Raw genomic sequence first — 27981 nt, 5'->3', positions numbered from 1 at the left:
CTCGACGAGGAAAACGATGTGTTTCGCCCGTCGAGCTCCTCGGTCGTGTGTACGAGGCTTCAGGCTTTATTCAGGTCTATACCATACAATGAATGTGTCAGGAGTACCTGACCTAAGGCCACATTCAGGTCTATACCATACAATGAATGTGTCAGTAGTACCTGACCTAAGGCTTCATTCAGGTCTATACCATACAATGAATGTAGTACCTGACCTAAGGCTTCATTCAGGTCTATACCATTCAGGTCTTTGCAGTGTGATTTGAGCCCATTCATTTTGTATGGGTTTAAATCGCACTGCAACAGTATCGGAGCACTTGCATGCATACGAGTGTGCATGCAAATTCTCAGTATAATCCCGATGCCGGTGTCAGTGCAACCCTGTAGTTTAGCAGTGATGCCACATTCAGGTCTATACCATACAATGAATGTGTCAGAAGTACCTGACCTAAGGCCTCATTCAGGTCTATACCATACAATGAATGTGTCAGGAGTACCTGACCTAAGGCCTCATTCAGGTCTATACCATACAATGAATGTGTCAGGAGTACCTGACCTAAGGCCTCATTCAGGTCTATGCCATACAATGAATGTGTTAGGAGTACCTGACCTAAGGCCAAATTCAGGTCTATACCATACAATGAATGTGTCAGTAGTACCTGACCTAAGGCTTCATTCAGGTATATACCATACAATGAATGTTTCAGAAGTACCTGACCTAAGGCCTCATTCAGGTCTATACCATAAATCGCACTGCAACAGTATGGGAGCATTTGCATGCATACGAGTGTGCATGCAAATTCTCAGTATAATCCCGTTGCCGGTGTCAGTGCAACCCTGTAGTTTAGCAGTGATGCCACATTCAGGTCTATACCATACAATGAATGTGTCAGTAGTACCTGACCTAAGGCTTCATTCAGGTATATACCATACAATGAATGTTTCAGAAGTACCTGACCTAAGGCCTCATTCAGGTCTATACCATAAATCGCACTGCAACAGTATGGGAGCATTTGCATGCATACGAGTGTGCATGCAAATTCTCAGTATAATCCCGTTGCCGGTGTCAGTGCAACCCTGTAGTTTAGCAGTGATGCCACATTCAGGTCTATACCATACAATGAATGTGTCAGTAGTACCTGACCTAAGGCTTCATTCAGGTCTATACCATACAATGAATGTGTCAGGAGTACCTGACCTAAAGCCACATTCAGGTCTATACCATACAACAGCCATTCTCAACCAGGATTCCGTGGCTCCCTGGGGTTCCTCCAGAGGTTTCTAGGGGGTTCCTTGAGCTGTGGCTAATTAACCACCTATTTGATGATGCCTACAGAGTTCAAGGTTCAGCACCACTTAACAAAGCCAGCAACATGACACCAAATATCTTTTTAGCTGTCGGGTGGAATTCTGAGCACCACTTTAACGGGGGCCATTCTTCCTATTAATCACCAATATAAGGAGCATTGTTCCTATTGAGCCCTGATGAATTGGTTTTAGTAAGGGTGCCTCGAGACATGAAAACTATTTTTTGGGTTCCTCTAGGGTTAAAAGGTTGAGCAAGCCTGCCAGACAATGAATGTGTCAGAAGTACCTGACCTAAGGCCTCATTCAGGTCTTTGCCATACAATGTTAGAACACAGGAATTCACTGCAGGCAAGAGACAACTGTTTTCTGTGGTGCCTGTTCAGACACCTGTGTAGCATAGCACTACGATACAATAAAAAAAAGTTCACGTGTTGTTTAATGTGCTGATGTCTCAAGGGAGTAAAAGGCCTCATGCACACTGGGCATTTAGTAGCGTTGCACCGATTTTTTCACTGGTGAGTATGAGGACCTATACTTTTGGTGTAGTATTTACCAGTGCGATTTAAGCCCATACTAAATGAATTGGCTCAAATAATACTGAAAAGGATTGCATGCGATTTGAACAGAAATGGGATGTGATTTGTGTTTGAATCACATGTGGTTTCTCGCACCGCTCCTGTGTGAACCCAGGCTGAAGTCACTATGACAAGCCTGGATTCACACAGAAGCGGAAGTGCACCGGATTCCTTTTTACATTGCGTGCAAACATTTGCAGTGTGATTTGAGCCCATTCATTTTGTATGGGTTTAAATCGCACTGCAACAGTATCGGAGCATTTGCATGCATACGAGTGTGCATGCAAATTCTCTGTATAATCCCGATACCGGTGTCAGTGCAACCCTGTAGTTTAACAGTGATGCATGAGGCTGCAGGTGCACCATCCAGCTCCGCTTCCGGCAGCTGTTGAACTCTATGTGGGGCTGCCAACTGTTGCGGCTGGATGTGCTGCTAATGTTTAGTGCAGTATGTGTCAAGGGACAAATGCTCGGAATGCAATAAGTCTGCCTTCCGGGCATTCATCCCTACGCACATGCTGCCCTAAAGGCTGGTACCAGCTGTCAGACTCTCTAATAGTTTAACAGGTAGCTGACAGTGGGGCCGGGCATAATGTGTGAATGCGTCTAAAACATGTTATATGTCTAAAACATGGTGGCAAGGCTCTTCATGATAAATCGTGCACTACAAACATGTAATACCTTGGGAGATTTGAAGCCCATTTCCCGAAGTGCTTGACTCCCATTATATTTAGTAGTGCCCTTCACACCGAGGTATTGTGCCACTTAAACTTTCCGCTTAAACTTCAAAAAAAGTACATGAGCTTCTTCGGGGCAGAGGTATGTGTTCCTAGAGCAAAAGAATGTCACCAGCAGACCAAGGATCTCCGAAATGGGTCCTAAGCTTTAATCAGCAATCACATCATTACAGCAGATTGCAGCGTTTCAGAGCCACGCAGGACCCCTTCATCAGGCACGTGACTGTCACATGCCTGATGAAGGGGTCCTGTGTGGCTCCGACACGTTGCAATCTGCTGTAATGATGTGATTGCTAATTAAAGCTTAGGACCCATTTCGGAGATCCTTGGTGTGCTGGTGACATTCTTTTGCTCTGACTTGGCATGGTTCCAGCCGCTGGTCATTTTAGCACCCATATATATGCACAGCCATTTTTATAGGAACGTCTGCGGTGGGAATAGTGTGTTCGAAGTTTTGGTTCCTAGAGACTTCAATGACAACACCTAAACAATACGCGTAAGACACATTTTTAGCACAATTTTTTTGCTTCTTCTCCTAATAACTAGCTTTCCATTGACTACAATGAAAAGACTGAAATATCCATAAATTTGCGCATACACGCAGAAAAAGCTCAAGCATGAACGTAACCATACTTGGTAAACAAGGGGTACAAGAGATGAGATGACATTGATTTAGGGCATGTTTCAGGGGTCAAGTCCTGGGGAAAAAAGTGTGGGAACTCCCACCCAAAAAATTATACGCTCATATGCATAATAACTGAACCGCATGTTTTTTTTTTTTCGATCCACTGTACCTTGGTAAGCCTTTATGTTACTGGCCGCTTCCTGTATATGGATTCATCGGGTAGTGTGCGGGTATTCCCTCACTTCCTCGATGCCGTAATGTCTCCTGGGAGCTTTTGTCATTGTTCCCAGGAGACATTGCGGAGGTCTGCCGCGAGTTATCGCGGGATTTAGAAAGAAGTGACTCGAGCTGGGCATCGCCGCTTCGTGAAGGATTGGCTCGGGCGGCTCGGCTTCAAAGGGAACTGCGTTCCTGCTGTGAAAAAAGTGCAGGGACGCCGTTCCCACGCGTTCCCGCAGGACTTGAGCCCTGGCATGTTGGCACTTATAGTTCCCCTGCAGTCGCAGAGCTGTAGGTTTGTGCTTTATGGAGAAAGGTTGATAACTGAAGCATGGGGTTTCAGCATGCAGGCATAGGCGCCTCTCAGAAGATCTATCTGTTGATGAACCACCCGTGGTTGTGGCACCACATCTCTCAGCTTGCCAGGCAGTGCCTCTGGAGCAGTGGTGCACCAAAAAGGGAACCTCATGTTCTAGCTATTGACTGACAGCGGTTCATCTCTTTCCAGCACATTGTAGAAGAGTAAACGTCATCATAAAATGAGACATGAAATCTATTTTTTTGGGTTCCTCTAGGGTTAAAAAAAGAGAAAAAAAATATGAAATATATAAACAGAAAATCCTGTTTTGCTAATAGATTTGTTACATTGTGTGTGGCATTTGGACTGTTATTTAAATACAACTAAACACTAAGAACTAAACACTAACTGGATATTTAGTTTGCTGAAGCACTTTTTATGATAAATAATTGTCTTGTTTTTCCCCAGAAAATATTTAGCACTGGGTTCACTGTAGCAGGTTCGGGAAAGCGTGTAAATTGTCTGCGTTCCCTGACCTGCCGACAACCTCAGGAAACGTACTGTTCTTAACTGCTTCCCAATGCATCAGAAAATGCCACGCATTTTCAGGTGTGTCAAACCACATGATGCCAGAGCAGCCACAGCGCCATTCTGTTCCATGCAGCCGCATTTAAAAAAAAGGGTGAGATGCTGTGCCTGCTGGATTGTTTTTCAGAGGGCATTTGACAGGCAATGAGGAGGCATTATATCGCTTCCTCACCATCTTGTTGAACCCTGTAATGCTGCACTACCATGCGACAGTTGCATGCAATGCAAGTGGTTGTGGCACAGTCTCATTGAACTCAGTACATGAGTTTGACAGATGATATCACATGTCAAACTCTGCAGCCCAAGATAAAAATTGTGTGGTCGCAAGGCATCGGGGTCATGACATTAAGTATGGGGTTGTCTGGCAGTGAATGCCGGGTTTAAGCCTAGTACATGCTACTTTTTTTCAGCGAGTCAAATCGAAAAAAAATCACAGTTCAGGTGAGAGCCACTGTACTAAAAATCCAATGTTAGTAGTACAGCTATCTTCCCTGCTGTGCTATTTTCCCACTAGTACACTCCGGTCAGCGCTCTCAGCCATTGGCTGAAAGTGCTGATTGGGAGCAAGTCGACAGACTTGACCCCTAAGTCGTGACCGGCTTCCATACACACGACCGAATGAACCAGCCAATGTCGCCCAACATTCAAGCCGGTGTGTACTAGGCCTTAGATAGGCATTAAAAACACACCTCAACTGCCTGGTTTTACGCGACTAGCAACACCCATGTTTAAGGGGCTTAAAGCAGCTCATTCATTTATTACAGGTACTTACCGTATTTATCGGGGTATAGCGCGCTCCCGCGTATAGCGCGCACCCCTAAAGTTGCCCCGAATTCCTGTGGAAAAAAGTTTTTTTGTGCTTACAGTTTTGGTGTCTTGCGCGGCGTCCATCGGCGGCCTCGTCGGGTCCGGCGTCCATCTGCGGCTTCGGGTGTCCTCTTCGTCGGGTCCGGCGTCCTTCTGCGGCGTCCTCCCCGCTTGTTTCCCGCGGCAAGTTTGAATACTGCGCCGACATATACAGAGCGCAGTACACTCGTGTACCATCGGGCAGGCTCGGCAACTCTCGCGCTGACGTCCTGTACGTCCAGGACGTCAGCGCGAGAGGACCCGAGACTGCCCGACAATACACGAGTGTACTGCGCTCGGTATATGTCGGCGCAGTATTCAAACTCGGCGCGGGAAAGCGGGTATCGCCGTATACCGCGCACCCACGATTTTGCCCTGATTTTCAGGGAAAAAAAGTGCGTGGTATACGCCAATAAATACGGTATATAGTGCAGTCAATTTTACACATTTATATTAGACATTCACATCAGTGCCTTCCCTCAAGGAGCTTACAATCTAAGGTCCTTGACTCACATTCACACAGTACATACTAAGGACAATTTAGACAGGAGCCAGGTAACCTACCAGCATGTCTTTGGAGTGTGAATCCTCGTACGCACGCCCCGAGAAACTCGACGGGCGAAACACATCGTTTTGCTCGTCGAGTTCCTTGTTAGGCTGTCGAGGATCTCGGAGAGCCAAATTTCTCCATTCCCGTAGAGGAAAAAGAAGACATGCTCTCTTTTTGGCTCGACAGGATCCTCGACAGTTTCCTCGTCGAAAGTGTACACACGACCGGTTTCCTAGGCAAAAAAAAAAAAAAAACAGCAAGTTTCTTGCTGGTTTTTGCCGAGAAACTCGGTCCTGTGTACGAGGCCTGAGAGGAAACCAGAGTACCCGGAGGAAACCCACACAGCCAGGCACAGGGAGAACATGCAAACTCCATGCAGGTAGTGCCGTGGTTGGGATTTGAACAACCACCCCTAGTGCTGCTAGGCAGAACTGCTAACCCTTTACAATAGATAGCCAACTGAGGCCCCGTACACACGATCGAGTTTCTCGGCAGAATTACGCCAGAAACTCGATCGGAGCTGTATTCTGCAGAGAAACCCGGTCGTGTGTACACTTTTGGCCGAGGAAACCGACGAGGAACTCGTCGAGCCAAATAGAGAACATGTTTTGCCCGTCGAGTTTCTCAGGCGTGTGTACGGGGCCTAATGGTAATAGAAAGAGACCCAACCTGCACTTTTTTTTTGTTTAACACAGTGCACCTCGCCACACTTATTTGACCACGTGTTACCACAACACACAGGTGTGAAGCCAACATTAATGAAAAATTCCGATTGAAAGGAGCTTTTGAAGTTGATTAGCATGTTAAAGCATATTGGAGATTTCCGTGTCTGGGTTTAGATCTTCTATAATAATACTAAGATGACAAGGCCCCACAGATTATATACATTGCACCCGGGGGGAAGTGAAACTACTTTCTATCTAACAGGCTGACGCTCGTAGTTCCTCTAACTTGGAGAACTCACGGGTTGCTCAGTAAGGGAGCTTGCAGTAGCTTTAGGCTTTGTATTTCCATTGTGATGGACAAATCTGTTTTCTATGGGATCCTGATTGATTGTAATCACAGCAGTAGGGTTAATTGCTCCCCACAACCCCCTGCCCCCACATGCACTTTTGTCCCTGTGGGAATTCGTTTTTCAGATTCCATTTCCCTTGCCCTTAGATGGGTTGTATTGTTCTCTGTGCTTGCACTGCCCTTTCACACCCTGATGGCTTCTCTGTATGCTGACTGTCAGCTGCACAATAAAACATCACTGTAACATTAAACTGAAGTGAGGTGGAGCTGTTGGCACGTTACAAAAATATTTCTGTGCAGATGTATTACACAGGTATTGTCTGTAGAGGCATTCAATACATGGCTGTTATTACAGGTTTATTTAACCAAACCAACCATTAACCCAATCTAGTTCTATTTTCCAAAAGTAAAACGGATTTGAATTATGACATTTATAAGCTGTACCATAGATATGCAGGTTACTTGCGCCCCCCCTTAAAGTGGAGTTCCACCCATAAATATAACATTACATCAGTAGTTTTAAAAAAATGTCATTAGTCCTTTAAGAAAAAAAAAATGTTTTAGATGCCTTCAAAGTGTTGTTGCTAGGCAGAATAGTTAATCTTCCCTCTTCCTGCACCTAGGTGCTTAAACTTCCTAACCTACACCGCACAGACTCCTGGGAATGTAGTGGGTGTAACTTTCCAGGAGTCTGTGCACGCCCCCTCGAAGAATCATGTGACTTGGACAGTACAGGTGCTGAAACCTGATCTGAAACCTATTAGACTGCTTGTGCAGCACTGAGCATGTGCGAGATCTGCAAGGCTGAAATACAGGAAGTCATACAGTCTGGCTTCATGATGCCCACACTTAAGATGGCCCCAGTCAATTTCTATTTTATAAAGTGTCTAAATGCTGTAACAACCTAACAAAACGGACCTTAGTTTACAGACTAACTTTACTAGAATACATTAAGCTTGTGTATTACAGGGGTATTTATATTTAAAAAGTGAAATTGTGGCCGGAACTCCGCTTTAAGTCCATCCTTGATTACTTGAGTCCCCCCGAAAAATGTCCTACCTTGGTCTTAGGCCTCGTTAACATGACCAAGAATCTCGTCGTAAAAGAAACATCGTTTTCCTCGACGAGGTTCTTGTCAGGCCTCGTACATACGACCGAGTTTCTCGGCAAAAACCAGCAAGAAACTTGCTGGGAATTATTTTTGCCGAGGAAACCGGTCGTGTGTACATTTTTCGACGAGGAAACTGTCGAGGACCCCGTGGAGCCAAAAAAAAAGCATGTCTTCTTTTTCCTCGACGGGAATGGAGAAACTTGCCTTGTCGAGTTCCTCGACAGCCTAACAAGGAACTCGACGAGGAAAACGATGTGTTTTGCCCGTCGAGTTCCTCGGGCGTGTGTACGAGGGTTTAGGCTTGTCGAGACTCTTGTCAAGCTTTTTTTGCGTACACACTGTCAAGACAAAATCCCGTCGTTCTCAAACGCGGTGACGTACAACACGTACAACGGCACTATAAAGGGGAAGTTCCATTCCACTGGCACAACCCTTGGGGCTGCTTTTACTAATCTCATGTTACTGCGTGTTAAGTAAAAGTTTGGTGAGAGACGATTTGCGCTTTTTAGTCTGTTACAGCGTGACAAATGTGCTATCTCCATTATGAACGCTACTTTTACCGAAGGTGCGCTCCCGTCTCATACTTTATTCTGAGCATGCGCGGGTTTCTAAGCATACACACGAACGTGTTTCTCGTCGTAAACCAGCCCGACGAGAAACACGACGAGGAAATTGAGACTCCCGACAAGGAAATAGAGAACTTGTTCTCTTTTTTTCTCATCGAGATCCATGACCGTTTTCTCGACGAAAAACATACACACGACCGTTTTCCTCGTCAAAAAAGCTCTGCCACCAAGTTTCTTGATGGATTTTGTCGAGGAAAACGGTCGTGTGTACGAGGCCTTAGGCTGCATTCACACCTGAACGCGGCGTATTTTCCCGCGATTTGCAGAGAAAAATTTAGGCGTTTTGTCCCGCGATTTGCCGCGACAAAACGTGCTGTTTTTTACTGCGGTTCTCGCTGGAGGGGTGATTTACACATTGTCGGCTATGGCCGAACGCCGAAGCCGCCTGAAGGGTCAGGGACTTGTTTTGAGCTTCAGGCGTACGGCGTTTCGGCATTCGGCGTGGAGATGTGAACCATCTCCATAGCCGACAATGTTAAATCACCCCTCCAGCGTATTTCAGGCTGCAATAGCGTTGTGCTACAGGCGACAAAACGCCAAGGTGTGAATGGAGCCTTACACTTCAAGAAGCTCAGTAAATTTCTTAGCTACAGAAACCAGTTCAAATCATTGATAGGTTGGTACCTAGTCACCTTTCACACGTAATACCAGTGTCTATCCCGATGGTTCAGAACTGATGGCACATTTTTTTTTTTCACAAGAAAACTGATGGCACATTTTGATACATATGGTGGCATTCAGTGGTGTATTTAGGTTTTGTGCTGCCCTAGGCCTGACTAAACTTGTGCACCCCCTAATTTAAATATGACCCACCCCTTCCTGTCAAGGCCAAACCTCTTTCTGTTTAAGATATTTTCTCGTGTGGGGACACTAGTTATTAGGGCCTGGGGGGAGGGGGCAATGGATTCCCTTAATTTCTATAGATTTCCTCTCACTTCCTGTTTGGCTATGGGGCAGGATGTGAAGGGAAATCTCTGCAATGGGTCCGGGATGGTAAAAAATAAACAGACAGGGGATATAACCCTCCCTTACTCTATCCAAAATGAAAAAAAAAAGTGTTGCCTATAGTTCTACTTTAAGCACAAATTTCTGATAATTTTATGGAGAGGACTAAGAAGATATAACCATGCCAATGGTGCAGCAGAAAACATATATTACAGTGAGGAAGGTTTGTGGTCCAGGATAATAGGACAGTCAAAAATAGAAACAGCTTGCTCTACACTAACAGTGAAGCACAAGCCGGAGGGGACTCTTTCCGTGCTGCCCCTCTGCAAAGTGCTGCCCTAGGCCTAGGCCACGATACATCGTTGGTGGCATTGCCTGAAATGTTTTTGATTCTGTGCTTATCAGATAGCCAATACTATCTTAACTAGTAGCCGACCGCGCACCGTCATTATACGGCGGCAGGTCGGCTCTCCTGGGCGAGAGCCCGTAGCTATACGTCCTATCGTATAGCCGCCACTAGGGGGCGCGTGCGCGCCGCCGGAGGCGCGCGCGCGCGCTCCCCGCTCGCCCCCGACTCCCGTGCGTGTGCCCGGCGGGCGCGATCGCCGCCGGGCACACGCGATCGCTCGGTACAGAGCGGGGAACGGGAGCTGTGTGTGTAAACACACAGCTCTCGTTCCTGTCAGCAGGGGAAATGCTGATTTTCTGTTCATACAATGTATGAACAGAAAATCAGTGTTTCCCCTAGTGAGGCCACCCCCCCCCCCCACAGTAAGAACACACCCAGGCATACTTAACCCCTTCCCCGCCCCCTAGTGTTAACCCCTTCACTGCCAGTGGCATTTTTATAGTAATCTAATGCATTTTTATAGCACTGATCGCTATAAAAATGCCAATGGTCCCAAAAATGTGTCAAAAATGTCCGAAGTGTCCGCCATAATGTCGCAATACCGGAAAAAAAAATCGCTGATCGCCGCCATTACTAGTAAAAAAAATATTAATAAAAATGCCATAAAAATACCCCCTATTTTGTAAACGCTATAACTTTTGCGCAAACCAATCAATAAACGCTTATTGCGATTTTTTTTACGAAAAATATGTAGAAGAATACGTATCGGCCTAAACTGAGGAAAAAAAAAGTTTTTTTATATATTTTTGGGGGATATTTATTACAGCAAAAAGTAAAAAATATTCATTTTTTTCAAAATTGTCGCTCTATTTTTGTTTATAGCGCAAAAAATAAAAAACGCAGAGGTGATCAAATACCACCAAAAGAAAGCTCTATTTGTGGGAAAAAAAGGACGCAAATTTTGTTTGGGTACAACATTGTATGGCCGCGCAATTACCAGTTAAAGCAGCGCAGTGGAAAATTGTAAAAACACCTCTGGTCTTAAGGCTGACAAATGGTCCGGTGGGAAAGTGGTTAAATAAAGCCCTTTTGAAGAACTCTGAAAAAAAGCTTGACTGTACCAACTTCCGTCTGCTTTCAAATTTTCCACTGCTGCAAAGCAAACAATTGCCAGGTTCTGGAGGAAGCCAACTGTGCTTTTCAAGGACCTTAAAGGGTCACTAAAGGATTTTTTTTTTTTAGCTAAATAGCTTCCTTTACCTTACTGCAGTACTGGTTTCATGTCCTCATTGTTCATTTATGCTTTGAAGTGGCTGTAATTCTGCTGTGATCTCCACACTTCCTGGTTGCCTGTTTCCTTATAACCATGGTACTGGGAGATTTTCACGGTGGTCTAAGCTGTCATTACTGTGTGTCTAAAACTCCTCAGAACCAATCAGATTCATTTTAAAAACAAAACACTGCCCTGGATTTGTTGTTTTTGTGCTGTGAGTCTTCCCGACTCACCTCTCACCCGGAACTTCATGTATGTAACTTTAAAACCGAACGTGAAACTAGAGGCACATTGTATGATAGATTAAATTAAATTTTTAATCATTTTTAAAAGGAATCAGTTAACTTTTATGTCTCTATACCCTGTAAACAGTCATTTCAGCAAAAAAATGTTTTTCCTTTAGTGACCCTTTAAGTCTTTTATTAACCTTTTGCATGACATATGAGAAAGTGGCACCTACCTCGGGTGAAAGATTATACAATTTACAGAAACTCTGGGATCCTTGGATCACATCCTTGGGTTGATTTAATAAACTCCAGTTTTAGTAAATGAACCCCTAGGTCTTTGGGTCTATATCAGTTGGCTTTGGTTTGTGTTGATGGCATCAGTTTTTGAGATCATTCAGAATTTTTTGACAGGTGTATTTTTCCTGAAGTCCACCTCCTTCTGACCTGTATTTACATTCCCATAGACATGTATGAGGTTGCAAAACCTGTTTGAAAGTCCGTTGACACAGGTGCAAAGCCTGGCCAGATATATGGCATTCAATCACTGCTAGAGATATTCAGGTCTTGTATAGAATGCAGCTCAACCATTTCCATGCGTAAGGTGGCCTGGAGAGATTGGCATGTTGGGCATTATCCAGGGGCGGACTGACCATTGAGTCACTCGGGCACTGCCCGAGGGCCCCATGCCACTAGGGGGCCCCATCCGGGTTGCCAGGCTCAGTAAATCAGGGACAGTATGTAAAAATCTGTGTTTTTTTTAGATCTGTCCCTGATATGTCCGAAACTGACATGCTTTTAATGTGAAGATCCCAAGATTTTAGCTGCCCTGCCTCTGCACTGCCTCCTGGAGTGGTGGCCATCTGTAAGCCAGAGGGGCCCCATAATCTTCTATTGCCCGGGGGCCCCATGAGTTGTCAGTCCGCCCCTGGCATTATCTGACAGTGGGGTTTATTTACTAAAGGTAAATCCACGTTGCACTACAAGTGCATTGGAAGTGCAGTCACTGTAGATCTGAGGGGACGATCGAAATGAGAGGAAGCTCTGCTGATTTCTATCATCCAATCATGTACAAGCAAAAGTATTTTTCTTGCATGTCCCCGTCAGATCTACAGCGACTGCATTTCCAAGTGCACTTGCAGAGTGCACAGTGTATTTGCCTTTGATAAATAATCCCCATTGTGTCTTTCAACTATATATGCTTCAAATACAGAGACCAGCGCTGTCGCCTAAGTGAACATTGATAGTAGGGCCGAAACAACTAATCGATTATGAAATTAATCGATTACAATTTTCATAATCGATTAATTGGCCAGTAACATAATGGGGTTAAAAAAACTAAAATTAGCCCTTTATAGTACAAAAAAGCAAATCGCTACTGTAAATATTACTTTCACTGTCCCACAGTAAAAAAAATTAACCCCTTACAGTAGCCATTATTTGCTCTTTTTGTACTTATTTTAGTTTTTTTAACCCCATTATGTTACTAAACATCTCAGGCCTGGGGTCACATCTCTGTGTTTTTTGGTTCTTTTTGCACAAACACACTACAGTTCATTTACATGTATCCCTATGGGACAGGTTCACATCCATGATTTTTTTTCAGCTGCTGCGTATTTGGAAAGGGCAAGGACTTTTTAACGCAAAATTGTGCTATTTTGTTTTTTTGGTTCAAAATACTTCAATGGAGAAGCTGCAGAAAAGTGTGTTTTGCGGCAATTTGTGTTTTGTAATCTGCCCAACAACAAATTGGCCCAAATTTTTTTTTCTAAGGCTATTATCCGATTAATCGAAACAATAATCGGCCAACTAATCGTTTTTGAAAAAGGACGTATATATACGCCCCCTTTAGGAAGCGGCATTGTGGACGCGCGTCACTGCCGCAAGCTCCGTGACTTTGACCGCGGGTCCCGCGGACTCCATGTCCGCTGGCATACCCGCGATCGTGTCACGGTGAGGAAGAAGGCATTTCCCCAGTCTTCCTAGTGACAGGACAGTGAACACAGCTTCCTGTAATCGGAAGCTGTGATCACTGTCCTGTCACACACAGCCCATCCCCCCTACAGTTAGAAGCACTCACTAGGGCACACTTAACCCCCACAGTGCCACCTAGTGGTTAACCCCTTCACTGCCAGTGTCATTTTCACAGTAATCACTGATCGCTGTAAAAATGACAATGGTCCCAAAAATGTGTCAAAAGTGTCGCAGTCACGATAAAAATCGCAGATCGCCGCCATTACTAGTAAAAAGAAAATTATTAATAAAAATGCCATAAAACGATCCCCCATTTTGTAGACGATATAACTTTTGCGCAAACTGATCATTAAACGCTTATTGCGATTTTGTTTTTACCAAAAATATGTAGAAGAATACGTATTGACCTAAACTAAGGGGAAAAAAATGTTTTTGGGGATATTTATTATAGCAAAAAGAAAATGTTTTTTTTTTTTTTCAAAATTGACGCTCTATTTTTGTTTATAGCGCAAAAAATAAAAACTGCAGAGGGGATCAAATACCACCAAAAGAATGCTCTATTTGTGGGTAAAAAAGGACGCCAATTTAGTTTGGGAGCCACGTCGCACGACCACGCAATTGTCAGTTAAAGCGACGCAGAGCCGAATCGCAAAAAGTGGCCTGGTCTTTGACCAGCAAAATTGGTCGGGGCTTAAGTGGCTAATGATATGACAAATAAAAAAGTGAACTAAAACGAATAATAAACCACATTTGTTGTAAAAAAATAAAGGGGGTTTGCCCCAGTTTGTAAGAATACTCATTACACAGGTAATTGGAACTGGCAAGTCATACATCACACTACAATATTTACAAAAAGTCTTTTTTTCAGGACTTAGCATCTGCAAAATCTTTAACCCATCAAACTGTATCATCTTGAGGACACTGCTCTCCACAGCCAGTAGACACAGAGCAGTCTTTCGTGGTCCTCAGATAATTCTTTATCAGTGCCAATTTGCTCAATGACCTTTCACCTGAAAAACTAGTATCCATCATGCTCATATATATTCTAGGAGCTACATTAAGAGCCGGTTCCCACAGGGTCGACCTGTCAGGCGACTCAGCCGCCCGACAAGTCGCAGTCCGCTCTATTCAATGGAACCATTCTAATAGGAGCGACGACTTAGTCGCTGCGACTTAGAAAAAGGTTCCTGTACGACTTAGGGGGCGACTCGTGGCGACTTGCATTGACTTCAATACAGAAGTCATTTTGCAAGTTGCCTCTCAAGTCGTCTTAAGATCGCCTTGCCGAGTCGCCCCCAAAGTCGTGCCGCCCCTGTGTATGAACCGGGCCTTAAACAGGGAAAGGTATCAGCAGTTTGGAGACCACTGATCTACAACACCCAAAACCAAACCATGCAAGACGTTTTTAACAGTCACATATACAAGTGCAAAGTGCTTACACTTGATGGCAACTGAAATAACGTTGTGGTTTTAAAGAAAGATATTACCAAAATACGGCAGACTTCCTGTGATTTTTCTCAAGTTTACAGACGTCTCATCACACTCTATATTTAGACAGATCTCAAGTCTTGCGGAGCTATAGAGACCTTCATAGGCTGACCATACGTTATACAGCTTTCTTGTACAATTTTCCTTTAATTTGCCAAAACCAGGGCTCAAGTCCTGCGGGAACGCGTGGGAACGGAGTTCCTGCACTTTTTTCACAGCAGGAACGCAGTTCCCTTTGCAGGACTAAAGCAGCCGAGCCGCCCGAGTCAATCCTTCACTGAGCGGCGATGCCCAGCTTGAGTCGCTGTCAGGGGCAGGCGAACCTTAGTAATCCTTTATGTTACTGGCCACTTCCTGTATATAGATGCCGCAATGTCTCCTGGGAGCTTTTGGCATTGTTGCCAGGAGACATTTCGGATGTCTGCTGCGAGTTATCGTGGAATTTAGAAAGAACTTGCTTAAAAAAAAAAACATGCATATGAGCGTATCCTTTTTTTTCTTGGGTGGGAGTTCCAACACTTTTTTCTCCAGGACTTGACCCCTGCAAAACCAATATAATACGAGGACAAAACGAAACACTTTCAATTTGTATGCAATCATGTGGGCCCTTGCACTACATGGTATGAAGTTAAATCTAAAGGAAATTGAACAAGAAATTTGTATAATGTATGACCAGCTATAGGAGAGTCTTCTTAAAGGGATACTAAGTGCCGATTCACACTTGGAATCCAATTAGTGTCGCACCAAGTCGCGCAACATGAGCAACTCAATTGAAGTGAATGGAGCCGTCTTACTGTACACTACTGAAGTCGCTCCGACTTCAGAACAGGTTCCTGTACTACTTCAAGGCGACTTCTAGGCAACTTGTACCCAATGCTTTCAATGGAAGTCGCCTCCAAAGTCGGATCACATCTTAACTGAAGCAACTTTACAGGAAGAGAAAATAGTTTACTCAGGCAAACCCCTCCCTCCTACAGAGCTGATTATTCTGTGATTGGCCACAGCCAAAGGCAACTTTAAGTCGCGTTGTAAGTTGTTCCAAGTCGCGCTGAAGTCGACTGAAGACGCACTGAAGTTGCCTTGCAAAGTCGCGCTGTAAATCGGGATGCCCCTGTGTGAACCGGCTCTATTTTATTTTTTCATACTTACCTCCACTGTGCAGCTCGTTTTGCTCAGAGTAGCCCCGATGCTCGTCTTCTCGGGTCCTTCGGCGGCTCTCGCGGCTCCCCCCCACATTAGATAACCCCCTTGGAGAAGAGCTCTCCCGAGGGGGTTACCTTGCGGGCGGGCTCCTGAGTCATACACTCAGCATCCATAGATGCCGAGTGTATGACTCGGCCCCATCCCCCGGCGCCTGCGTCATTGGATTTGATTGACAGCAGAGGGAGCCAATGAATGTGCTGCTATCAATCTATCCAATCAACGCCAGGACTCAGTGAAGAACAGGACGCTGGGGACTCGCCTTGCAGGTGAACTGGCTCAGGTAAGTAAAATGGGGCCGAGGGGTGGAGGCCCGTTGATTGCCAGGTGTTTTTTCACCTTAATGCATAGGATGCATTAAAGCGGAGTTCCACCCAAAAGTGGAACTTCCGCTTAATCCACTCCTTGCCCCCTTACATGCCACATTTGGCATGTATTTTTTTCCAGGGGGAGTGGGGGCTTCAGGAGGAATGGGACATCCTGTCCCACTTCCTCCTTCCGCCCAGGGGCCGCTAAGGCGATACGTCATATCACCTTTTGGCGGCCCCTCCCTGTAGGCGATCGCCTGGGACACGTGACAGGTCCCAGGTGATCGCCTGTCCAATCAGATAGCACAGCGCCGCTCGCGCATGCGCCCACAGTAACAATGAGGACGCCGGCGCGTCGCTGTACCATGGGGCAGGTGAAATGCATGTTTATTAAAAGCCAGCAGCTACACTTTTTATAGCTGCCAACTTTTAATAAACATAAAAAATGCCTGGAACTCCCCTTTAAGGTGAAAAAACACGAACCTTTACAACCCCTTTAATCTATATGTTTATGAAAATCCACTTGGGATTTCCTTTTGGTAATTTGCTTTACCGAATGATTTCCTGTACATGCGAGATGATAGATCTTTGCAAATCAGTAATAATATTATTAGTTATAACAATAGTAACTTTATATGTAGGGTATAACGAGCCCCCAATGTCTTGTAATGTAAATTGTAGTCATGACAGATGTTTTCATATGATGACCGCATGTTCGGCATTCTCTGTTATAGCAATTGTCATTATAATATTGGCTCTGTCTCTATGTGCATGTATGGACAAGTTTGACAAATTCTGGAGCTATTAAAGTAACATAGAAAATTGTTGCGCTGCTGGTAAACTGAAATACCGGCTTTATTCTGCCATAAACACAAGATCGCTTGTATTTCACACTACAGACAGTGTTTTCTCAGAGGACGTGACGTGTGCAGTGTGAAATTCTTCTGAAACGTTTCAGTGTCTGTTCTGTTCAGAGGTGCGATTATTTCACCCTTCTGGGTGTGAACAAGCCAGATCTTTACGTAGCGGCTGTTTTTGAGCAGACCTAGGGAGTTGTTATCTTTATTTACTGTATTATTTTTTTTTTAATGTGTTGATTTGGGAAGTTCCCAGCATTTGGGAGATTAAAAGAGCTTTGGCCATACTTCTCCCGTGAGTCACAGGAGTCCACTTTGTTCTGCATTCCTGTAACCCAGATTCAGCCAACAGCGGGCTAAATTCCGCTGTCAGCTGACGTCACAGGGCCAGTCCAGGCTGTGCAGGGATTCTGACAATAATGTCGAGATTAGGGTTGCCAATTTTTCTTCAAGCCAAACCGAACACTTTAGCAGTGAACAGCAATTATTATTTTTTTTAGTATACACTATAGCAGGGGTCTCCAAACTTTTCCAACAAAGGGCCAGTTTTATGTCCTTCAGACTTTAGGGGGGCCGGATTATGGCCATTGGGGGTATAAAATGTCCAGGACCCAGTATCAGTAAGCAGAGGTGTATCTAGTGAAAATAGCGTCTATTGCAAACACTAAGGGCCGGATTCAGATAGATTTGTCTATTTTCCGCCGTAAATTAGGGTGCAAGTTCTGTATTCAGAAAGGACTTTCTCCCTATGTTACGGCGGCGTAACGTATGTCGTCCGGCGTAAGCCCGCCTAATTCAAATGTGTTTGATGTGGGCGTGTTTTATTCAAATTCACTGTGACCCCACGTATTTCACGAACGGCGCATGCGCCATCCGTTTAATATCCCAGTGTGCATTGCTCCAAAGTACGCCGCAAGGACGTATTGGTTTCGACGTGAACGTAAATGACGTCCAGCCCTATTCGCGAACGACTAACCCAAACGACGTCAAATTTTCAAAACTCGGCGCAAGAACGACGTCCATACTTAACATTAGCTACGCCTCATATAGCAGGGGTAACTATACGCCGAAAAAAGCCTAACGTAACTGACTTAAAAAAAATGCACCGGCCAGACGTACGTTTCTGAATCGGCGTATATACCTAATTAGCATATTCCTTGCGGAAATATACGGAAATATACGGAAGCGCCACCTTCACGGCCAGCGTAAATATGCAGCCTAAGATACAACGGTGTAAGACACTTACACCGGTCGGATCTTAGGGAAATCTATGCGTAACTGATTCTCTGAATCAGTCGCATAGATACGACGGCCCGCACTCAGAGATACGACAGCGTATCCGGAGATACGCCATCGTATCTCGTATCTGAATCCGGCACTAAAACTGCGCCCCAAAACATTTGAAACCCATCTTTCAGATAACCTTAACAAAAAAAACAGCTAACAAAACTAGTGATATTTATCATCCCTTGTGATACCTTTGGTAGTGACATATCCTCTTTGTGGAGAAATCTGGGGTTTATTAGACCCCTGATCCCTCCTCTGCTCTCCAAGGCCAGGTAAATGCAGAACCAATACTGGAAATGATGACATTTTCATCACTTAAGGCCTTAGTTTTTACAGAGGAGAGGGAGAAACTGATGTTCCTCCTTTTTTCTTTGTGCGCTGCCAATCCGACCAGATGGAATGGGAGAGCCTGAGAGAACAGGTGAGGGCTGTGGCGGAACGCAGCAGGGATAGCGCTGCCATTGTCCCTTAGCAAAGGTGCTGAAAAGGAGATCCTGCCTATGCTCGGGAGGAGGGAAGAAGAGACCCTCAAACCCTGGTAAGTGCCTTGCTGCCCAGCCACTCAACAGCGCCCCCTTCATATGGCGCCCATGGCACTTTCCATGGCTGCCATACCCTAGATACGCCACTGTCAGTGAGGGTAAATATGGTTGGTGGTCAGTAGGAGGAGGTATGGTGCCCCATTATTGGTATCAGTGGAAGAAATAGTGCCCCATTGTTTGTGTCATTGTGATGCCATGGTGCTCGTTACAACCTGCTGTAATAAAAAAAGTTGTACTTTTTTTCAGTACACAGAATGCGTAGCGAGGCATTTTGGTGTAGATTTACAAAAAATAAATAGGCTGTGCACTTTTGCACGAACTGCTCCAGAGCTTAGTAAATGAGGTGAAGCTTCACTTAAAGGAGTTCTCCGAGCTAAAACTTTTAACCCCCGCTGTGCCCGGGCTGTAAAACTATACAAAATAAACTTTCACTTACCTGCCTACGTTCCCCTGTTGTTCCGATATCGCCGTCCCGTTCTCCGGGCCCGGTCTGTTCCACTTCCTGCGGGTCGGTGACTCACAGTGCGCTCAGCCTATCAGCGGCCGCAGCAATGTCCCGTCGCGGCCGCTGATAGGCTGAGCGCACTGTGAGTCACCGACCCGCAGGAAGTGGAACAGACCGGGACCGGAGAACGGGACGGCGATATCGGAACAACGGGGGATCGTAGGCAGGTAAGTGAAAGTTTATTTTGTATAGTTTTACAGCCCGGGCACAGCGGGGGTTAAAAGTTTTAGCTTGGAGAACTCCTTTAACAAAGAATACCCAATGTAAGGGAAATGAAGAAAAAACAGCAATTTTTTTCGCACATGATTGGCTGACTGAATTCAGTAGATCTCCCCTTCATTTACTAAGCTCAGGAGCAACTGCAACTACACAGTACACAGTCTGTTTGCCTTTAGTAAATCAGCCCCTTTGTCTTGTGTATGCGTCAAAGCTACCCAGTAAATATCTGCCAACACAGCCCACCACATCTGGTGTGAACGGGCCTTACAGCAAAAAGTTTTTCCTGCCACACTTAGTATTAAGTCATTGAGCTTATTACAGGTTTGCTCTGTTCTGTGACCATGAGCTGTGATGGAATGCCCTTGCAGACATTTCTTTAAGCTCTTGCCATCTCCATAGCAGCTGTGTAATGAGCATGAAATCCCTGTGAAGCCTCGTACACACGGCCGAGGAACTCGACGTGCCAAACACATCGAGTTCCTCGGCCAGTTCAGCACTGAAGCCGCCGAGGAGCTCGGCGGGACGAGAGCTCCCATAGAACAACGAGGAAATAGAGAACATGTTCTCTATTTCCTCGTCGAGCTCCTCGTCGGCTTCCTCAGCCGAAAGTGTACACACGACCAGTTTCCTCGGCAGAATTCAGCCAGAAACTCGGTCGGAAGCTGAATTCTGCCGAGGAAACTGGTCGTGTGTACGAGGCCTGACTTGCTTTGTACACAGTGCAGTGCAATGGGACAGTCATCCTTTGCCTACGTGTACATAGAAGCTGTTCTATTGGCTGGCAGGGAATTCCAGGACAACAAAAGGTCATTGCTGTGAATGACTGAGCTGAGGATCGGAGGCGGCGCACATTGCTACTCCTCATGCACACTAGTTTATTGTAAATTCTGTTTCTCCTGACAGGAGAAAGTCAGCGTTATAAACTCATTTAGGCTGCAATTTTTTTTCAAACCAGTTTAGGTGCGTGTAGCAGACATTTGGCCATGCGTTTATGCACGTTTAGGAGCATTTGGTGTTTTTTATGCCCTAAAGCTCCCCTTCTGAATGTGATTCTTCTACATTCAGGAGAAGAGCTTTGATTGCCTATAAACTCTGCTGCTCCTAAACATAAAAGCTCATGGCATTGATTTACTACAGGCAAATAAGCTGTGCACACGTTAGAAATTTTCTTTGAAGTGCAATTAAGAATTTATGGAAAGGGAATGTGCGTTTTCGAACATGTGTTTGAGGAATGGACACAATTTTGCATCGCGCAGATGTGAACCTAGCCTGAGGACCGGTATTCTACGCTATATCATTTTTTTTCTTGGCGTGGGGCTTTAAAGACTAGGGGGTAGATCCACGTACAACGGCGCATTATTGCGCCGGGCGTAGCGTATCTAAGATACACTACGCCGCTGTAACGTACTTTTTTTGTTTCGAATCCTCAACAAATTTGCGCGTAAGTTACGGCGGCGTACTGTATCTCTTGCGGCGTAAGGGCGCGGAATTCAAATGGATGTAATGGGGGCGTGTTTTATGTAAATACGTTGTGACCCGACGTAAACAACGTTTTTTTTTAACTGCGCATGCGCCGTCCCTGGGGGTATCCCAGTGCGCATGCTCGAAATTTAACCGGAACAAGCCAATGCTTACAACGGTGACGGCATTCTATGCAAATTCCTATTCGCGAACGACTTACACAAACACCGTAAAAAATTCAAAATTGTACGCGGGAACGACGGCCATACTTAACATTGAGTACGCCACCATATAGAACCTTTAACTATACGCCGGAAAAAGCCGAACGAAAACGACGTAAAAAAATGCGCCGGGCCGACGTACGTTCGTGGATCGCCGTAACTAGCTAATTTGCATACTCGACGCGGATTTCGACGGGAACGCCACCTAGCGGCCACCAAAATATTGCAGCTTAGATCCGATGGCGTACTAAGACGTACAGTTGTCGGATCGATCCCAGATGCCGTCGTATCTTGTTTTGTGGATACAAAACAAAGATACGACGCGGGAAAGATACGCCGGCGTAATCCTTTTGTGGATCTGCCCCTAGATATCCCCCGTCTAATAATGCCACCCTGTACTGCACAGGTGCAGCGCTTGCGCAGTACGAAGTGCTACAGAGCCGCCAAAAGGATCCGAATATGAACAGCTGTATACGGCGCCTGCGCACAGCAGACGACTTTGTGCCACTCGCTCCCGATGCTCGTGCAACTCTACAAGGGGCAGATATATTGTTGATTAAAGCGTGTGAGGGGCGGATGCCTACAGAAGAGGCCGTATTTAATAATGATGGGCTGAGCTGATAAATTGGGGGTGGATTTCTCAATAAACTACACAGGCTTCTCAATAATACATCCGCCCCTTTGACAAATCTACCCCCATCATATGAGCTCTGCCCATCATGATACAATACGGCCTCTTCTGTTTGCATCCGCCCCTTGCAGAGTTCAGTGAATAATACACCCGCCCCTTGCAGAATTGCATGAGCATCGGGAGCGTGCGGCAATCTGTGGCACAATATTGTCTTCATTGCGCAGGCGCCATGTACAGCTGATCAACAGCTGTTCATGTTCGGAGACTTTCGCTGCTCTGTTGTGCTCCATACTGCGCAAGCATTGCGCCTGCGCAGTACAGGGCGGGCATTATTTGACGGGGGACCTTTCTCATCACAACACCTGCAAGCAGCGATTCCTATACTGACTCCGCCTCCTGAAGCTCCTCCCATCCACACCTTTGTCATTGAGAAGGCATGCTCTATGAAATGTGTGACACAGCAGTGCCTACTTACAGGACATAGTGATTATAGGTCATAGAATTCAGGCCGTAAATATGCAACATTAAAGATCGTTCAGATTAATAGACGTAGGCTAAAAATAATTGAAATACAATTTGGAAATTAATATTTCATTTTACATTTTGTCCACAGATACAAAATCAATATGCTGGACAATTATAACAAGGATGCTTTTGTAATTATGTAACATTCGAAAATCAGTTTTTCTCGCATTGCCGGTTGTTTGCGAGTCTCTGCACCATGTGTGTTTATTTTGGTGTGTTTGGTATGTGTGCAAATATGAAAAACATCAACAGCATGGAAAGTCATTAAATTATGAGATACAAGAACTTTGAGAGGTTACATTGTTCCATAAATCAAGCCTCTCATCTTCCTGCAGCTTTATACCTGATTTACTGGGAATTCATTACAATATTATTTTACCATTATTATACATTGATTAGTGGCATGGTTTCAGTTTGGACAGCTCAGTTCCTGAAGGCGTTGCCAACTGTTGGTGCATTTTGATTCATTCTCATTCAATCAAAATCCAGTTAGATCAGGTGTAATTAAACGCTGTCTTGAAAATGCTCCCGTCTTCCGGGGCTAGCAGATGATATTAGTTCTTTATGGGGTGGATAGGCTTTTTATTTTATAAAGTGTTCAAAACAAACATTTAAAGTGGAAGTCCGGTCTAGAACTAAGTAACCTTAAAGTGGCTCTCACCCCCCTTCCAACTCCTATACTAACTACCCCATAGAAGGTGCTTATACTTACTTATTCTCGGGGCGCTCTGGTCTGGTCATGTGATCGGCTGCCAGGGAAGAAGAGGCACAACAACGGATCCCCCTTAGTAAGCCTATGGGTGACCTCACCACCCGGGCATTCCATCTGTTGGCGGAGCTCTCTGAGACCAGAGTAGGTAAGTAGAAGCATCCTCCTTCTACTGGGTGTAGATGTTAGAAGATGGGTGGGAGCCACTTTAAGCTTAGTTAGTGCTAGACTGAAATCTTTTTTTTGTTTTTACTTGGTAATCCTGCAAGTAACCACTTGCCAACCGTATAACTTACATATACAGCGGCAAGGTGGCACTGCATCACTGGCATGGGCGTCCGCTGACATTTTTTCGGGGGGGGGGGGGGCGATTCGGCATTTAACCCTTTCTTCAAACGCTAGTGAGGGTTAAAAGCGCACCACTAGCGACCGAATAGCGCAGCTAAAACTATGGTTTAGCACTTTACCGATAACGCGGCCAGCTGGCAGTGTAAAATAGCTCTTGAGATAATTCAGCTTCACTCCATGCCCAAATATAGCCTAGAGAATGTACAGACCCCCCTTCAGCACAGATGGACCCCCCTTCAGCACAGACCCCCCCATTCAACACAGATGGGCCCCTCATTCAGCACAGATCCCCCCATTCTGCACAGACCCCTCCCTTCAGCACAGATGGACCTCCCCCTTCAGCACAGATGGATCCCCTTTAAGCACAGACCCCCTTTCAGCACAGATGGACCCCCCTTCAGCACAAACCCCCCCTTTCAGCACAGACACACCCTCCCTCCCCCATCCTATTCAGTACCTCAGATCAGCCATCAGCGCAGCACAGCATGTTCCCTCCCCCTGTGTGCACATAAACACTGGAGGGGGAGGCGGCTTCACTCTGCTCGCTGTGCCTGTGTGACATCCGGCCCGGACCGCTCAGACAGCCCGCAGCCGCAAAAGAGAAGGGGTTGGTTTGTCAGGTGCAGTGGTGTCACCCCTTACCATACCACCCCCTGCCCCCCCCTGCAATGACACGGTCAGCAGCTCGCCTCTCTCTCCCTGTTCTAACCTGCCTGTCACCGCGGCGCTCTTCACTCTTCAACTTCTTCTTGATTTTCTAGGGGGGGGTCAATTGCCCCCCCTTGCCTTATGGAGCGGACGCCCATGATCACTGGATCACGTATCTTGTAAGTGATCCGACACTTCCAGGTGTGCCACCTGTGCCCCGCTCCCTATGTGATTTTTACACAGCGGGAGCTGGTTTGCGGGTACCAGGGACTCAATGCCCCCTGGCACCCGCTGATCATTCAGTACAGAGGCAAAACGTCAGTCTGCCTATTTAAACAAGGCAGATTGTCGTTCTGTCAGTAGGGAAGGCATGGATCCTGTGTTTCTGCAAAGCAGGGAAAAGGATAAACGTCTTCCCCTAGTAAAAGCACCTCCCCCACTGTACAAAAACTCAGGCAAGGTACACAGTCAACCCTTTGATCGCCCCTGATGTCAACCCCTTCCCAGCCAGTGTCATTAATACAGTGCATTTGATATACTGCTGCAAAAATACAGCGTGACATAAAAAATTGCAACACCGGGGCCTCTTTTTACAAAAATGTATAATATGTGGGGGTTCTAGGTAATTTTATAGCAAAAAAAAGATTTTTACATGTATGAGAGAACAGTCAGTATTGGCCTGGGGCTCAGGTGGTTACATTTGTATTGAAAATTCTATTATTCTGAAAGCTGTAAAGACATGTTCGCCTCTACTTTGAAAAAAAATGGAGTTTTTACAAGTATTGATTGTATTCTATCCATTGACGTGTACATAAGGCGATGGGACTGAGGGTAATGAATCTCTCAGGATGAAATGAAAGGCTCCACTCCCTACTCAGCACAAACCTGCTGTAAATTTCTACCTTTTATATCTCACATTCCATCTGACATGGTTGAGTGACTTATAGATGCTTATACGTTAGGATGTGGGGAAATATTTCTGAATTCCTTAATGGTTTGTGATTTATTATAGAAGGGGATAATAATCTCTTTATTTGCTTGCTTTATGCTTTATTGATCTGTTGTTCCCAAAAGCCTCTACTGTGGTTTCATTATATTAACATGTAGAACATTTTACATAGCAGGAATGTGTTTGTTTTCTGTCTCACTGAAGAGTGCTTAACAGGTTTCTCAATTGCCAATGTTATACCCTCCTGCAGACCTACTCCTGAAATGTTTAATGTGATTCTGTCACAGGGCTGCTGGTAAATTAAGGCTGACCATAGATGATGCGATTTCCTGCAACCCGTGGTTGCTCGATTTCCCCATCAACACAGTCACAGTGTTGACGGGGGAATCCCTCCCACAGAGCTATTATGTTCTCCCTGGGGAGGACATAGTGATTATTGCTATCAGCTACAGCCGCTGGCAATAATCACATGCTAAATATCTGATATGCTGATTGTACCCAAGTCGATCAATAGAACGATTTGGGTAAAACCAGTCTGCCCATACATGGATAAAATCTCAGCCGGTCCCTGCTGAACTGGTTGAGATTCGAACCATCTATGGCCAGCTTAAAGTGGATGTAAACTTGATTCATGAAATTTGAGCTGGGCATATATATCTGCAATATTTTATCTCTCTTCAAAGAGTTATGTCCCAAAGCTCTCTCCTGAACCGCTCCTCTCCTGACAAATTCTCTGACACATTAGATAAAAGAAGCCTGCCATTTCTGTCAGGGGAGGTTGCTAAAATAGATTTGCAGGGAGCTGGCCCTGTTACAAAACACCTCTGACGCCCTGTACACACGTCCGAGAAACTCGACGGGCAAAACACATCGTTTTGCTCGTCAAGTTCCTTGTGAAGCCGCCGAGGATCTCGGCGAGCCAAGTTTCCCCATTGACTAACGAGGAAATAGAGAACGTGTTCTCTATTTGGCTTGACGAGTTCCTCGTCGGTTTCCTCAGCCAAAAGTGTACACACGACCGGGTTTCTCAGCAGAATACGGCTCCGATCGAGTTTCTGGCTGAATTCTGCCGAGAAACTCGGTCGTGTGTACGGGGCCTAAGGCCTCGTACACACGACCGTTTTCCTTGATAGAATTCATCAAGAAACTTGGTGGGAGAGCTTTTTTGCAGAGGAAAACGGTCGTGTGTATGTTTTTCATCAAGGAAACTGTCGAGGAACTCGAAGAGGAAAAAAGAGAACAAGTTCTCTTTTTCCTCGACGGGAGTCTCAATTTCCTTGTCGGACTGGTTTTCGACGAGAAACACGATCGTGTGTATGCTAAGAAACCCACGCATGCTCAGAATAAAGTATGAGACGGGAGCGCACCTTCGGTAAAAGTAGCGTTTGTAATGAAGATAGCACATTCGTCACACTGTAACAGACTGAAAAGTGCAAATCGTCTCTTGACAAACTTTTACTTAACACGCAGTAACATGAGATTAGCAAAAGCAGCCCCAAGGGTTGTGCCAGTGGAATCGAACTTCCCCTGCCATTGTATGTGTTGTACGTCACCGCGTTTGAGAACGAGGAAATTTTGTCTTGATCGTGTGTACGCAAAGCAAGCTTGTCGAGTTTCTCCACAAGCCTGACAAGGAACTCGTCGAGGAAAATGATGTGTCTTTTCCGACAAGTTCCTCGGTCGTGTGTAAGAGGCCTGAGAGTCTCTGCCTATGATGAAAGGGGGTGTGTGCCTTTCCTCCAATCAGCAATGTTAGCTATCTTGGTTGTATGCCCAGACATTACACTCTGTGTTAAACAGGAAGAGAAAATCTCCTAACACGATCTGAACTTTCTAAACAGTATATAAATGTGAAGCAGATATACACGTAAAACCAATGTAGGGAGATTTGGTTCATCCCTGTGTATCATCTGAGGCTGTTCACTTCACTGGGTGTATGGAGGGTTTACATCCACTTTGAGCACAGCCTGGAATAAAAGTATCTATACTGACGCTTTGCTGGCCCTCAGTCACTGCAGGTATTCCACACTTCTGGGTGTATAAATACCTCATTCTCTATCAGGATATTCAGGACGACAGGAGGGACCTCTATCCTCTTGTCAGTAAGGAACCCTATACTGCCAATGTTTACATACTTCTGAAAATGCCAGTTACTTGGCCATTTCTACCTTCAGTAGTTGCCTACCTGGAACAAGCATGCAACAATTGAAGTCAGAGCAATTGTTCTGCATACTTGTTTATAAAGTGTTGAAATGCATTTACTGGCATTACAGCCAGGCATCTATCATTTTCAGAAAGAGGTGTCAACATTAGCAGCCTCCATGTTTCTGGAATGGCAGGTTTAGACCTCATTTACAGCTACGATTACGGCCATCAGCAAATTCCTGCACCATGAACCAGCAAATTCCTGTGGCAGGACCCAGCAACATCCTTCAGCATGACCCAGCAGATTCCTGCGGCATGACCCAGCAGATTCCTGCAGCAGGAATCACAGGTGTGAAAAGAAGTGACAGGCTGAGAGGAGCCAGAGGTGCCCGTCACAGTTTGCGTGTATTCGGACATTCTGTGATTACCTGTGGTTAGGAACAGATGATGACATTTCTGGACGCAGACAGATTGGGGAATTTAACAAAGAGTGGCACAGGCATAGAGCTTGCACCACTCTTCTAAATAAAAAAATAAAAAAAGAGCAGATTCTCTATGCCTAATTAATGAAAAGGGTGCAAGCAACTTTGTTAATTAGGAATAATCTGCACTGTGACTGCCCCCAAAAAAAGCATATACAGTATTTCAGGACGGCTTAACAGCAGTCTGCTGCTTCA

General features: G+C 45.3%; 2 protein-coding genes across 4 annotated transcripts in view; both read left to right on the top strand.

Annotated features, from left to right (window-relative positions):
• The window catches only part of ITGA6 (integrin subunit alpha 6), a 142102-nt gene that overhangs the window by 7656 nt on the left and 106465 nt on the right, over positions 1-27981 (top strand). The window lies entirely within an intron of this gene.
• On the top strand, positions 6-1966 carry LOC120944013. 2 transcript variants are annotated; one of them, XR_005750347.1, is made up of 3 exons: positions 6-182; positions 410-625; positions 866-1966. XR_005750347.1 is itself a non-coding variant. In XM_040357748.1 (2 exons), the coding sequence occupies exons 1-2, from the start codon at positions 17-19 to the stop codon at positions 1282-1284; spliced, it is 1041 nt and encodes a 346-aa protein (XP_040213682.1). In that variant the 5' UTR covers positions 6-16; the 3' UTR covers positions 1285-1939. The 2 variants fall into 2 exon arrangements, 1 of the variants encoding a protein (XP_040213682.1); XM_040357748.1 differs by having other exon boundaries at positions 410-1939.

This window comes from Rana temporaria, chromosome 6, assembly GCF_905171775.1.
Source record: "Rana temporaria chromosome 6, aRanTem1.1, whole genome shotgun sequence".
Lineage (NCBI taxonomy): Eukaryota > Metazoa > Chordata > Amphibia > Anura > Ranidae > Rana > Rana temporaria.
Note: the sequence above shows the minus strand (reverse complement) of the source record. Positions and strands in the feature narration are given on the sequence as shown.

What these genes read in the sequence shown, in the direction of transcription:
- LOC120944013 (XM_040357748.1), top strand. Translation starts at nt 17, where the DNA reads ATGTGTTTCGCCCGTCGAGCTCCTCGGTCGTGTGTACGAGGCTTCAGG. An exon ending in TGACCTAAGGCTTCATTCAG is followed by an intron (nt 183 to 409) that starts GTCTATACCATA and finishes TGCCACATTCAG; the next exon opens with GTCTATACCATACAATGAAT.